The sequence below is a fragment of the Vulpes lagopus genome, chromosome 7 (genome assembly GCF_018345385.1).
Source record: "Vulpes lagopus strain Blue_001 chromosome 7, ASM1834538v1, whole genome shotgun sequence".
NCBI lineage: Eukaryota > Metazoa > Chordata > Mammalia > Carnivora > Canidae > Vulpes > Vulpes lagopus.
Window position 1 is genome coordinate 67,355,726 of NC_054830.1, and position 14,869 is coordinate 67,370,594.

Consider the following 14,869-nt stretch of genomic DNA (forward strand, 5'->3'; position numbering starts at 1 on the left):
CCTCTGTTTTGAATGCCATCACCCTACACCTCTGCTTCTCACTTGTGTGCATGGTTCTGGTCTCATTCTGAAATCACTTTGATAGACAAAGCTTACCTGACCACCCTCCCTGCTTCAAATCTAGGTAATCTCTCTCTTATGTGTTGTCATATAACATGGTACTTTGCCCTTTTAATCATCTGTATAAGACTACAATGGCTATAAGGGTGCAGATGGAGTCCTGTCTTACTCTCTATCCCTAGTATTCCATTACCTGTAATATCCTTCTCATCCCTACAGAGGGTCATGAAATTTTAGTGTTACAACTATGTTGTAATGGAAAAACCAGTTCTTTAATTGGTTATATAACTTAGAGAAGGGCAGACAGTGTCAGAGCCAGGAATAATTACCAGAATTCTCATCTAAGGATTCTCACTTGATCCTTTGCACCACACCCGACTTTAATGGACGAAATGGGAGAAAGGTGGTGACATGGTGAAGTTTAATGTGCTGAAAGCAGTGCAATTGCCAAAGTAAAATACTTACAATTTTATTTACACATGGATTATTCAGAAAATAATCCAAACATCTTAATATGGGAATATGGAAGGAAAAATATTGCTGGATGAGTGGACTACTTCGAGGTATAGTAGACTAGACCACACAGATATCAGAATGAATGCTGGGTGGAACAGATCATTCTGAATTGGGTTTTATGGAAACTACAGAAGGAAATAATTTGAATCTATCCATTGACTTCTTTATCAAATAACTTTTAGGTATTTTTGGAAGATAGGATTTTGCGGAGTACTTGCCTTAAAGTGGCTTATTATGAAATGGAGCTATAATAATACAGAATTCAGAATGTGGGGTATAAACAAAGCATTATGGTTAATCCAGTTCTAAGCAGCTGAGATTAAATGAAAATTAAAATGATATGACATATATCATATACAAAATGTTATAGCTGTTCTAAAAATATCTGCTTTCGGTTATGTGGGTTATGGGATTTGCACTGGGTTTGAGTGATAGGATTTGGACAGTTAGAAATAGGAGATACCACTGTGGAGGACAGAATGTACAGACCTGTGATGGGGATTAGTAGTAGCTTGTATGGACGGGTGAATGGCCTACATCTATGAACATAGTGGGGTTCAGGGCAAGAAAGGTAGGGAGTAGGAACTAGATTGTACTAGGACTTAAATTCCAGGCTACAGAGATGGCCTTTGGTTAATTGGCAACTGCAAGGAATGGATGATTTCTGAGCAAGAAAGCTGTGTTATAGGGATATTAATTTGGCATCTGTGGACAGAAATCACTGCCTGTGGAGAAACCTAGAAGAGTTATATGCATGGAGTTTACAGAATCAATCGAGTCATAAGATCCTAATTTAACGTTAACAACAATGGAAAACAAAAGGTAGCCACATTTCCAAACTCCCCAAGATCTTCAAGTCTTATTGAAGCAAAGTAGAGATGCTGAGGGAAGGCAAGTATGGCCTAAGACTTTACTCGTAATTCACCACTCCTTGTAAGACCACAGGGAAATGACTTTGGCAGCAAACACTAAATCGTACCCAGAATTTCTCTTGCTTTCTTACTGTCAAGGTTGTTCTTAGATCCAAAGTGTGCCATTTCTCTCTTTCCTTCGGACAGGTTAACATTCAATAGCTGTGCATTAGTCCCATTGTAAACATTGTTAAGATATTGAAATACTTATGTTCTGGTTGGTGAATAGCTACCGCTCTAAGTCTCTTGAATGTTCCTTGACTGATCTGAGCCCTTTCCCAGGCTCCCTGGCACCTGTGCCACAGTCTAGCACCTGTAGGAGTAACATCTGGCAGACAAGGGGGCCTATAGAAGTCTGCTTGATGCTACAGCTGATGTCTATTGTCATTGATCAATGATTGTGCCGTTCTGAGTTGTAATATTTTGAATAGTACCCTTACCATGGTTGGAGCTTTCTTCCAGAAGGTTCTTAAGTTCCTCAAGCAATAGACATTCCTATACATGTATCCTTTACATATATTCCTATACGTGTCTGAATCTCAGGGATAGATCTATCCTATGTTCAAGTTGAAATCCTGTTACACTGAAACTCATAGGATTTCACATTTAAATAACTGGTTGTTTGGTTTTGTTTTGTTTTGTTTTGTTTTGTTTTGTTTTGTTTTAAAGAGAACATATCTATGCCTTTATTTATTTACTTTTCAGTAGGTTTAAATCCTTGAGGAGTATATAGCATTACATGGATTCTGTGGCCAATGGCCTTAACAGGAAGGTTGCTTTGGTATTTGGCATGGACCATGCCACTGTTTCTGGTAGCATGAGTTACGTTTCCCCAGATTATTCTGTTGGGCTTTTTTGTTTTTTGTTTGTTTGTTTGTTTTTGGTTTGGCACCCGAAGTCACTGTGTTGTTCTTTGTTTTATATGCAGAAGCACATCTCTTGCCTAAATAGAATCCAGTTTCACCTCAAGCATAAACACCTTCAATTTTACAGAGAGCTGTGTGCTCCCCTGCTTCCAGAAACCCCGCATATAGCCAGCAAACATGGCCTTGGACCACAGCCTTCCAGACATTTTTGTCATTTTAGGAGTTCTGTTCCCAGCAGGCCTCCACAGGCTCCAAATTGGCCTGATTAATTGGTAATTTTAAAAACTATTAATACCCAGTGCCAGTGAGAGTTCAGTAAGATGCATACTTTTAGTTCTAATAGTGGAAATATAAAGTAATTTGGCAGTAGGCTGAGGAGTTTGAAAAGTTAATATTATTTTGCTTGAGAAAAAGAATTTCAGGGGATGAAAGAAACAAGGAAACAAGGCAAGTTGTTGATAATGATGAAAAATTGAAATCAACTTACCAATGTGGATTAGCTTACGGTAAATTTTATTTTCTTCGTTATATGATTCTGAGTTATTGGCTATTTTAGAAAGAATAAACAAGGTTAAAGATAATTTTTAAATCTCCATGGCCTCTCCTAAAAGTACTTGCCTATAAAGTTTCTGTTATAAAACTTTGGATGATCTCACATTTTTCTCATCCAGACAGTAAACACCTTAAGACAGTTAAGAACACAGAGTTTTCAACAAAAAGGGTTTGCCTAAGTATTCTGGACTTAACCAGGTTGTATTTGTGTGTGTGTGTGTGTGTGTGTGTGTGTGTGTGTGTTTGTTTGTTACATATATTAATTCTTAACGTATAATAATTACTTTGCTGATGCATACTCTTTTCAGACATGGTCTTTTAAGGGTTTTATTTTTTGTTTTTTTGATAGACTTGTCCTGATCCATCAGTAATCTCTTCTCTAGTCTGAGCAGATGCTTATATTTGCAACATGGCATCCTACAACCAGTGTGCCACTTGCTGCTTTGGCACCACACAGTTGCTCAAATTCACAATTTTGTCCAAATATGCTGTACTTCAGCCAAATAAGCTAAGCAATCGCAGGAAGATTGACAGGATGCCAATTCATTTACCACAGATTCAGTTGTGCAGCATCCAAGGCAGTTAAAAGTCTCCCTATCTAATTTATTAATGAAAATGGAAAGGATCTTGGCTGGCTCGTAAAGGCAAGTTTCCTCGTATGCATGCCTACGTCCTTGTCTTGCAATTGGGAAAACATTGGCTCAGTGTGGGGAAAACTGCTTCTCTTCTAGGGCAGTGAATCCCTGTGCTCAAAGTCTTTGCACAACTATTTGTAGGAACAGATCCTTATTCAGATCAAATCCATAAAGTTGAGAAGGAGCATGATGTGGTAATAATAAAGAGCCTTTCTCTGGGGGCCCAGACACTTGCTTGGTGTCCTTCCTAGATAGAACAGAAACTAGGGCTTTTGAGTTGCATGTCTCTTGAATGGCATTACAATCTATCTGAATAGGCACCTTTGTAGTTGTGTAATGCAGCTACCTTACCACTATAGTCTTCAAAGGAACTTACTAGCCTTTCAAGGAATTGTTCAAGGAAAAGAGGTCTTAATACTTAACAAATTTTAAAAAATTAATCTTAGATTATGTATATGAAGGAATTTTATAAAATATTTGTTATTGTATAATATATGCTATTTATATTAACTAAAATAGTCATCTAACAAATTAAATAGTGAGTAAGATGGATTAGAAAGAATGGAGGCTTCTTTGTATTTCACAAATTCCAAACTGGTTGACGTTTTAATTTATTTCAGTCAAAGAATTGCACTGTCAGCCGAAGAAAAACTAACATTAGCACAACATAACTTCAAGAATCACACTTCCAGTAATAGTAGCTGATAACCGCCAAGATGTTTCTGAAAAGAGAACGTGCTTATTTTACCAACAGCTAAAAGAGCAATTAAGAAACAATATTGGGTACATTTCCAGGAAGGAAACATTTCATATTAAAAAGAAAAGAACATACCCCCAGCCCTTTACCATCACTTGTGAAACTTGCTCAAACCACAGTTTTATTTCGTCTTTTCAACTTTTGCTTGGTTTTAGATGAGGAATTTCCCACCCCCCCTTGGGTATCAAAGAAGTTGATTACACCTCTCCCACTAGAATTGTGCAATGCCTTTAAATAGTTCTCCTAAAGTCTGTTTTCCATTATCATTATGAATTTCACAATACGTTTCCAAATGTACTTTTGGATATTTTTATCCAAAACACTGTTCTCCAGTGTTGTCAACTCTTGATTACTCAAAACATTTTGGAAGGTAATATTGTTAAGATTGCTTCCTTTTTTATGTAATAATATTTTCAAATAAATTATAAAATCTGTAAACAGAGTCTGACTGCTCATATGGAAGACTTCTTTAACTTACTTTCTAGTATTATTCTACTTATAGAATAATCAAATGTTAGAAATTGAAAAAGCCATAGTCATCATTAGTTGTAATGTCTGTATTTTATAAGAAAAGAAAAGAAAATCACTTGCCAGGGACGCTATAGCTTGCCAGTAGAAGAGCCAAGGTTGCAATTCAGTTGTCTTGTCCCCAATCTAGCATTCTTTCACTTCACTCGATTATTATTCTCTCTGACTGTAGTCCTTCCTCCACATTAGGCCCACCTCCGCCTTCCAAAAGAGCTTGTTTACCCTTGCCCTTCTTTGATTGAGTGACTGTTGATCAGGAAATGGGATGGCTAATGACTAGGTCAGATCACTGGAAGACTCTCTGAACATACAAGAACATGTTGCCTACTGAGAGAAAGAGACAAGTGCATCTGTTACATACAGTGTGACATGTGCCAGAACAGAGGTAAGGGAAATGTGCTCTGGGGCCTCAGAAATGAAGGCAACAAAATATGAAAAAGTTGGAGGAGCTATCTAGAATGAGTTAGTCTTGAAGGCTGCTGGAGGTTCACTCAGAAAAAGGAAAGCATACATAAAGGCAGAAGCTAAGTAGAAGTTAAGAAAAAGAGGTGATATTTATCAGAGCATCTACCAGGTGCAACAACTCGAGAAAGGAAGTATAATTGTCTCTTTTATTGAGAAAGTTCAGAATTGGGGACCTTATTCTAAAAATTTACTGAATGCTAACTACATGCCAGACGTTGTTGCTTTACTTATATTATTTAGGTCAATCCTAACAACAAAATTAATTAATTAATTAATTCATTTATTTATTTTTTTCTAACAACAAAATTTATAAGGGAAGTACTACTGATATTACACACAAAGAAACCAAGTCTCAGAGAAATGAAGCAATTGTTCAAACTCCCCAGTCCAGTAAATTGAGGTAGGGGAGGTGTGGTGCAAGACTAGGCTCTCCTTGATTCTGAAGCAGATTCTAACCAAGATACGGAATTCACAGGTCCTTTGTAGCAGAGATACAGGAAGGTTACAGACAGATCAAAGATGTCCTTAGATGTCAGAGTGAAGAGAGAGAGCTTCATCCTGGTGGTGCAGTTTTTAAGTAGAAAGTTATTTGATCAGATTTATATTTTAGGAAGATGTTCAGGCAACAACATTCATGGTGGAATGAAGAACAGGTCTGAAGGCTGAAGGATCAGTAAAGGGCTTTGTAAAAGCCGAATGAGAGATGGAAAGTCCAGATCTAAGATGGGGCAATGCTGATGGAGGGAGGGGGAAATGAGGATTTTTAAGGAGTAAAAGCCAAACATCATGGTTTTCATTTGGATATTGGAGGAGATAGAGGGAGAAGAAGGAATCAAAGTGATCTCTGAGGTCAGAGAACTAGTAACCATGAAATGAAATATAGCATTGGGAACAATGACTTTCTTTTACATAAAATTTTAATTTACTTTTCATTGTTTTTGCCCAAGTAATACCTATTCAGTGTAGCAAAACTAGAAAATGTAGATCAACAGAAGTGAACCTGAAAGTCTCATAATTCTACCAGGAATATATATATACCGTGTAAATATAGCCTTAATAGATCATTTCCTTCAAGTCTTATATATGTACTTATAAGCCAAAAAAGGATCACATAATGTACATAGTGTTTGAAACCAGCTTTTTTTTTTACCCTTGACCACATAATTTGGATGATTTTCTATGTCAAGAATTGTTATTTTTGTGGCTAATATTCCACTGGATGGATGTGTCGTAAGAATTTAATAAACTCCTCATCTCTTGACATTTGTGTGATAGCCAGTGCAGAATGTGCAATTGTAAACAACAATTATACATACATGTTTACTTACCTTTATGTGGGTCAAATTCTTAGAAATGAAGTGCTTTATCAAAAGGAAAGCTCCATTTGAGGCTTTCGATGTCTACTTTTAGCTTGTCCTACAGAGTTGGGGGGATCCTATTGCCAGTAAGCCTGTGAGCAAATAGGTTCTCTCCTTGGATGCAATGTTGTCTTTCTGCTGAAGTATTTTTCATAGGTCACATACCATTATAACTATTTTTATAATCAAGAATTGCAGAGGCATGATTATTTTTTTCTGATAATTACATTATATTATGAATCTTGTCTTTTCTTATTTTAGCCTATTATAGTGGTTAATACAAGGATTTTAACATCCAAGAGACCTGCCTGGATGGTTTTTGAGGCACAGCACATGTAGTGGTAAAGAACATGGACTGGATAAAAATTATCTAGATTCAAATCCCAACTCTGCCATTTACTCAATGTAACTTTGGCAAGTTATAACCTCTTACTTACTGCCTTATTTTTCTCCTCTATAAAATGAGATTAATAATACTAACTACTTCATAGGCTTTTAAGGGGATTAAAAAGATAATATTAAAATGTATAAAACATTTCCTGGGACGTAGTAAATGCCACATAAATATTTGCTTTAATATTCTAGCTCTATCCTTCCTCTCAATTTTGTTGTAAACCTTAACAAAATCCTTTATAGGGGCACCTGGATAAATTCAGTAGTTGAGCGTCTGCCTTGGGCTCAGGTCATGATCCTAGAGTCCCGGGATCGAGTTCCTCATCAGGGTCCCTGCAGGGAGCCTGCTTCTCCTTCCGCCTATGTCTCTGCCTTTCTCTCTGTGTCTCTCTAATGAATGAATAAATAAATAATCTTTTAAAAAATTCCTTTAAAAAAAAACAAAATAAGCCAGACCAAAACGATAAAAAGTAATAAATAAGTAAGTCAGACCTTATGTCCCCAGAAACAAGCCTTAAACAAATTGACAACAAGGAAGAGGAAAGGAGTGTGCTACCACTTAAAAACATTTGACTTGCTAATTAAAAAATGTAAATGTGATTTTGAATTTTTTGTCATAAATACGCAGTAAATCAATGTTAGGTATAAAAAAATGCTCTAGCTCTATCACCTACTTAGTAACCTCCATCAAGTCTAAAAATCTAAGCCTTAATTTTTCATCTTTTAACATGGACATAATACTAAGAAAATTATGCATTTATTAATAACAATATCATTAATACTACTTACTAATACTGTGTAGACTAAATGAGACAATTTAAATAAAATATCATCCTATTAGAACACCTTACTGGGTGCTACTGTTTTTAAATACTCAAATGCATACTTGACAGTGCCACATTGAATTAGCTGAGCATTGCCAGTCCCTCTGTTCTGCAATTTCCTTTTTTATTTGAATTCTCAATTTTGAGTTATTTTATTGATGTATAACTCCAGAGAGGAAGTTACAGCTTCAAAGCTACTTTGTCAGTGCAGAGGGAGGGTATGAAGCAAGGTCAATTAGATGCTGATTTCACTATTTTTGTGTGCCTTTCTCTGAGCTGGGGAAAGCAGAGTCTTAGTTCTTTTTTCTTCAAAGAGCCTATTTCCCAGCAGTTGGATTATTTCCCTCAAACTCTTCACTTTCTCCTGTCTTTAATCACATGCTTTGAATAGAAACAGTGGGCTCAGTGCTTTTTGCTTATGTAGTTCTCCTCTGCTGGGAGAGGGTGCAGGAGTGCTGTGGGGGTGGTGGGGCTGCACAGGGCAGGTCATGAGAATATGGACTCAGCAATTTTTATTCAGTTTTTTTTCACATGTCACATATTACTGATTCCTTTTAGTTCCCAAGGTGCATTGCTATTTTTCCCCCACAAATAAGCCCAGACATCTCATGCTGTGTTGCGTTGTAATTGTAACTCATTGTGGGACTTTGGAGGCTACATCACTCCTTGAATGGGTAAAGAAGATATCATGCACACTCACACACACACACACGCACACACACACACACCCCACAGTGCAATATTACTCAGCCATCAAAAAGGATATTTGCCATTTGCAACAACATGGATGGAACTAGAGTGTATTATGCTAAGTGAAATAAGTCAGTCAGAGAAAGACAAATATCACATGATTTCACTTATATGTGGATTTAAGAAACAAAACAGATGAACGCAGGGGAAGTGGGGGCAGAGAGAGGGAAGCAAACCATAAGAAACTTAACAAAGAACAAATTGAGTGTTGATGGAGGGAATGGGTGGGGATGGGCTAGATGGGTGATGCGCTGTAAGGAGGGCACTTGTGATGAGCACTGGATGTTATATATTAGTGACAAATTATTAAATTCTACTCCTGAAACTAATATTATACTATATGTTAACTAACTAGAATTTAAATAAAAATTGGAATGAAAAACCCTCAAAACTACATCATTCTTACAGAAAGAATCTTTGTCTCTGGCTTTGTTTGAATTATACTATTATTTCTATGAAAAGATATTCATTGGATTTTTTTCTGCCTACTTAGTCTCAAAAATGCTGTTAACTATCAATTCATGTGCCATCAATTAATGTAAAATGGACTTCCACAGCTTGCCCGTCTGGGACGTACAAACCAGAAGGTTCTCCAGGAGGACTCAGCACTTGCCTTCCATGTCCTGATGAAAATCACACCTCTCCACCTGGAAGTACATCCCCGGAAGACTGTGTCTGCAAGGAGGGATATCGGGCATCCGGCCAGACCTGTGAAGGTCAGTCTCTCACATTTGGCAAATAAGAAATATAAAAGCTGATCTCTTTGAGAGAAATGATGCCAGTGTTTCCATCCAATTCATTTTAAGTGATCTTTAGTATTCCTTTCTCTAATCTTATTTGGGAGAAGTTCTTTGTTTTTATTCAGTAACATTTCTTATCATTGCATAGACCTATATCTTGCTCCAGAGAAAGTGGATCTGAGACCCCCAGGAGGTTAGAACCATGAAACCAGAAAAATTTAGTAGTTGAAAAAGATCTAAGATGAATCTAAAAGCTACAAATCTAATAACAAATTTGATAACAAATGAGCTGGGTTTTGGCTCTAGTGATATTTAAATCCATTTAAAGAGAATATTTTTATGAATAAAGTATCTTGATGTTACTCATATTAAAAGTTAAAACTATTTAATTAGCCTGTCAATGTACCAGAGGCTGTGGGATTTGAAGCAGACATACTTTGACTTATTCTTTGTTTCATGTCACCTTAATTAAGAAGGAAAATAGCTAGTGACATATGAAGATCAAGAACTGGAAAGTCTCATATACACCTAGATAGCAAAACATTTTTAAAGCTTAAAAGATAATATTTAGTTTGTTTAAAAAATGTAATTGGAAGTAAATGCATACCTGATAGGAGTGAGATATAAGGCTTTTTCTTCCAAATATGCACTTAGAAATTGAAATGCAGTAAATAGGAATGATGTGGGTAATTGAGCTGTGTGTATAAAATGTCCTCTTACACAAACAAAGAAAAGGAGGCTGCTTCAAAGGCTAATTTTGCTTTTTTATTTTCTTTCTGTAAATGTTAGTGGTCCACTGCCCTGCCCTGAGGCCTCCTGAAAACGGTTACTTTATCCAGAACACTTGTAACAACCACTTCAATGCAGCCTGTGGGGTCCGATGTCACCCTGGATTTGACCTCGTGGGAAGCAGCATCCTCTTGTGTCTACCCAATGGTTTGTGGTCCGGTTCAGAGAGCTCCTGCAGAGGTATGCAAACTGCCAGTTCACATTGTTTATTGATTGCCTTGCTTGATTTCCTCGACTTAAACTTTAATGGACCAGTTGAGTTCTTTGTTTCTTGTAATTTCATAGACCACAGACCACAGAAAGAGAAAAAATTATAGGACGGTTGAAGTCAGGACTACCAAGTTCAATTGACCACATCATCATAAACTATGCCCTCTATGTTTCTTTTATGAACAAGCAAAGAGCAAAGAAAGGGGCTTCCTGGGAAGGAAATGGACAGGTTACCCCAAACCTCAGATTTCAAGCAGCCAAGATAGGTTGCCAAGGAGAGTCTTGGAATGGTTGGAATGAGGGCTTTGATGACTAATGTCACTGGAGGACTGGGAACCACACCAGGGTCCTGCAACGTGAGCAGTGAGCCAACTTGTATGTCTCCAGCCTTTGCTCAGAAAGACAGCATGCTACAGAAAGTGGGAATTTGCTAAAGTGAGATCCCAAAGAGCCTAGTCAGGCCAATCGATACAGAGATGGTACCTTGAATAGAACCTAAGGCTCCCACATCAAATAAAGAGAAAAAAACAAATAAGAATGGTACTTTAGTTCACCTCCACTCATGCCATCCCTAGGATCTCCTGCATACACAACTTCCTAAGGTCTTTTTTTAAATAAGTACAGTTTAAAAAAAAAAAAAGGTTTATTATTTGAGAGAGAGAGAGCGAGCATGTATGAATAGTGGGGAGAAACAGAGGGAAATAATCTCAGGCAGACTCCCCGCTGAGTGCAGAGCTGGATGGGGGGCTCACTCTCATGACCCTGAGATCTTGAATTGTCAGGTGTCCCTGGACAGTTTTTTAAGGTTTCACAAGTAGAGTTGGAAGAGAGGGTTATCTAAGAAGCCAAAGGACTTGAGAATTTACCCTCTGCCTACAGTTGCTAGATGAAACAAAGGACAGCCAGTGAGATGCGAATTTTAGACAAACAACAGTTTTTAGGATAAGTAAGGCTCATACAAGATTCGGGACTTACTATGCTAAAAATGAGGAGTTGATTTTCTAAAACTCAGTTTTACCTGACTCTCCTCATTTGTGTTTGTTTTGCTACATCTGGCAGCCTCACCCCTACCATGTCGCCCAGGCATCTTTTAGCAGTATGCTTTGGGATTTGATTGCTCCAGGACCCCACAGCACACAGCTCCCTAGAGTCCAGTAGGGAGCTTTCTCCCCTTTCATCAGGGAAGGTGATCCACTCAGGTTCTGAGGTCATTTGTGAACCCCAGGAGACCACCACTGCAGTTATCAGCTACCAGCATGGAGCCTATCCATAAATACGAACCTGCTTGACTCAAGTCCCAAGCCATTCTCTTCTCTGTATCTACAAAACAAGAAGAAATCAGCAAAATTATACAAGGGGGACCTGAAAGAAAAGGGAATCAAATGGAATCACTGAGATTCCAAGGTAGTCACATGGTAACTAAGGCCAGGATTCCAAGAAATGGGAAAAATCTGAAAACAAAAGGACTTCTTGGGGGCAAGGGGTGAGGGAGTGGGGAAAAGGTTGCAGAACACAATGAATGGCCATAGTTAAAAGCCAAATTAATAAGTTAGAAAACCAGCTCAAGAAACTCTTCTGAAAGTAGAGCACAATTTCAAAGATTAAAAAAATACTAAGTAAAGTGACATGCGAATAGTTCCAGGAAATAGACTCTTCTCATGTTAGGAACCTAGAGACAGAATGGCATGAAGGAGAACATATCCCCAAGCTGCAATCTTGAAAATACACACAAGTAAAATCTTTGATATTCAGCTTAACATCACTTAATGAGGGCTATTTTGAAAAAAAAAAAAAAGATTGAAAACAGATCCATGTCTGGAAATAATCTCAGTGAAATCTCTGAATGCCCTAGGAAAACAGAAAATTGTCCCTGTTTCACAGTTAGAAATAAGTAACATTACCTACGGAGGCAAAAGGATCAGACTTGAGCCTCTGATTAGCCATTGTAGATATGAGAAGATGAGAGTATGTTGCCAGAATTCTGAGGGAAAAAAATCAGACCCTAGATTTCCAAACCCAGACAAGCTACTGTTTATGTGGGAAGGCCAAGGAAAGACATTTTCCATCCTGCAATCTCGAATGGTAAAAAGCCAACATGCCATTACTGAGAGAATTAATCGTAGGAAGCCTCCTGTAAAGCCAACACTTAATGAGCTCTGTGTGAGATCTCTACCCCTTCTTCCAAATACTTCATGGCAGAGGGTGGAAGACATTGCATTTTAACTTTCCACGTACTGGCCTTCCAAAGAAGAGTGAGAGAAGCAGGTAGACAGCCCCTTTAGGATAAGATCTGACCCCTGCCTCTTTACCTTCCATAGTCTGTACGTACCCTGGGCCTCAGATCCTACACTAACGCGGTAAGAAATGGCTGTGTCCTCTCAGGAAGCCATCCTTTGACAAGCTGTTCCCACAACTTTGAGTGTCTGAGAGCCCTGCCTTTGCTTTCGGTCCCTAGATATAAACCCTCTGCTGTTATCAGGCTTCTCAGCCTGGATGGATGGCCTCTAACTTCTGTATGCACGTCCACAAATCTGTTCTGCCCTCATTAGAGCCCCTGTGCTCTGTGTGTCAGGGTCAGTCAGGGAAGCACAGGTACCATGAGTGTTGTGGGATAAGGGATTTATTTTAGGAATCAGACCTTACCCAATTTTGGAAGAGCTGGCAAACTGAAGATCTAGAAGAGAAGCTGGAGCATCGGGTGTTACTACCAACTCAATCTGAGACGAGGTCTGCCCAGCTGCAGGGGTGGAACTCTAAAGGGGAAATGTGTTGGGAGGTCTAAGAGAAGCTTTGCTTGGGTGTAACCACACCCCATGGCTCCACAGCCAAGAACCTGGCAGTGAGCTTGGGGCCTTCTTAGGTCTACACAGTTAGCAGTTGGGACTTGGAACAGAGGCGAGCAAAGACAAGCTGGAACCCATGGGACTCGTCTGCATTTGTCCGTCACTGAGTCTGGATACAGTGACCACTGCTTCCCTTGCACTTTGTAAAATCCAGGGCAGGTTCTTCTATTGACCAACCCTAACCTGGCCTAGAGTAAGGGGATTCTCACAGCCTATTTCTCAGCTTAACCAATGTGTTATAATACAAACCAATACACTTAACTTTTATTAATCAACTTATCTATCACCTCTGCAAGACTGTGAGTTCTTCATGAGCACAGAATGTATCTTTTCCTCTCAGTCCTTGGTTATACCTCTGGTGAATGATCAAGAACTTGAATTTGACAAATATACATCTTGATAAGTGCACTGATAAATAGATAAATTGGTGGTCTGCCTGTGTCACTTCCCATTATGCATTTTTAAAAAGCATTCTTGTTCTTATTTATTTAATTTCAGTTGATATATAAGTAAAATAGTTTTATTTTATTTAAATTTTTTTATTTATTTATGTATGATAGTCACAGACAGAGAGAGAGAGAGGCAGAGACACAGGTAGAGGGAGAAGCAGGCTCCATGCACGGGAGCCCGATGTGGGATTCGATCCCGGGTCTCCAGGATCGCGCCCTGGGCCAAAGGCAGGCGCTAAACCGCTGCGCCACCCAGGGATCCCAGTAAAATAATTTTAATCGAAGGAGAGAGGCTATAGGATCATGGCTCTTCTAAGTTAGCTTCAGTTTCATCCCCAAAGCTATTGTTTAACTTACCAGTGTACAAAGCTGTCCTGAATGAAGATGCTTAATCCCTTCCTCTGGCTCATCATTAGTGAATTTAGTTACTTGAGATACTGTTCTTTGAAATATATACCATATTTCATTAACTCAAAAGCACATTCCCCTACATTTTAACATCTCTAAAAAACCAGATGCGCTTTAAAATCAGTGGCATTAAATCCTTTCCTAGATATTATTATTTCTTTATTAGTGGCACATAAAATAATGTTGTGCCTCATAACTGAGGCATCTGGGATTCAATGAAATATGGTAGCTGCATGGGGATTCACTTCTGCTTCAGGGTGGTAACATAGAAAATGTAGTATTTTACAGACCTAATTTAAATCTAGTCATAGGAACAATTATCTTTTTCTTGAAAATCTTTCTGAAAGTGAGACAGAAATGAAAGATCAGTGTATAATATAAAGCCTTTTACAAATTTCATGTTGCATTGTTAATGTTTTATAGTGTTAAATAACACTCAATAAGCTTGTCTTATTCCTACTCTGTATTCATCATTAAGCATTTATATTCTTTTTCAATTTTATTGGAACTATACACTTATTTCTAAACTAGTAACGATTTTTTGTGGTTTCCTAATGAGAACTTGCTAAACCACATCATGGTAAATTAAATTTTGTGATAATATTTATCCTCAGAAAATGGTTTAAACAAAGAGAAACCTGCATTTAATATTAGATTTGTCTTATTTTCAATATAGATTTCATTGCAATTTGAAGATTGACAGGAGCTGTTTACCTGGGGAAAAATCTAATTAGTCTTTAAATCAGAACCAGAGCGGTTCTCACATTGTCTACTTCTTAATAGACTGTTTTCTTGAGAGACTAAATTGCTATTTT

General features: G+C 38.0%; 1 protein-coding gene across 1 annotated transcript in view; it reads left to right on the plus strand.

Annotated features, from left to right (window-relative positions):
• Positions 1–14,869, plus strand: part of SVEP1 (sushi, von Willebrand factor type A, EGF and pentraxin domain containing 1) — a 183,592-nt gene that overhangs the window by 47,674 nt on the left and 121,049 nt on the right. Inside the window, 2 exon segments of the mRNA XM_041761195.1 lie at positions 9,173–9,331; positions 10,145–10,324. Of these exon segments, the coding sequence (XP_041617129.1) occupies positions 9,173–9,331; positions 10,145–10,324 (339 nt within the window).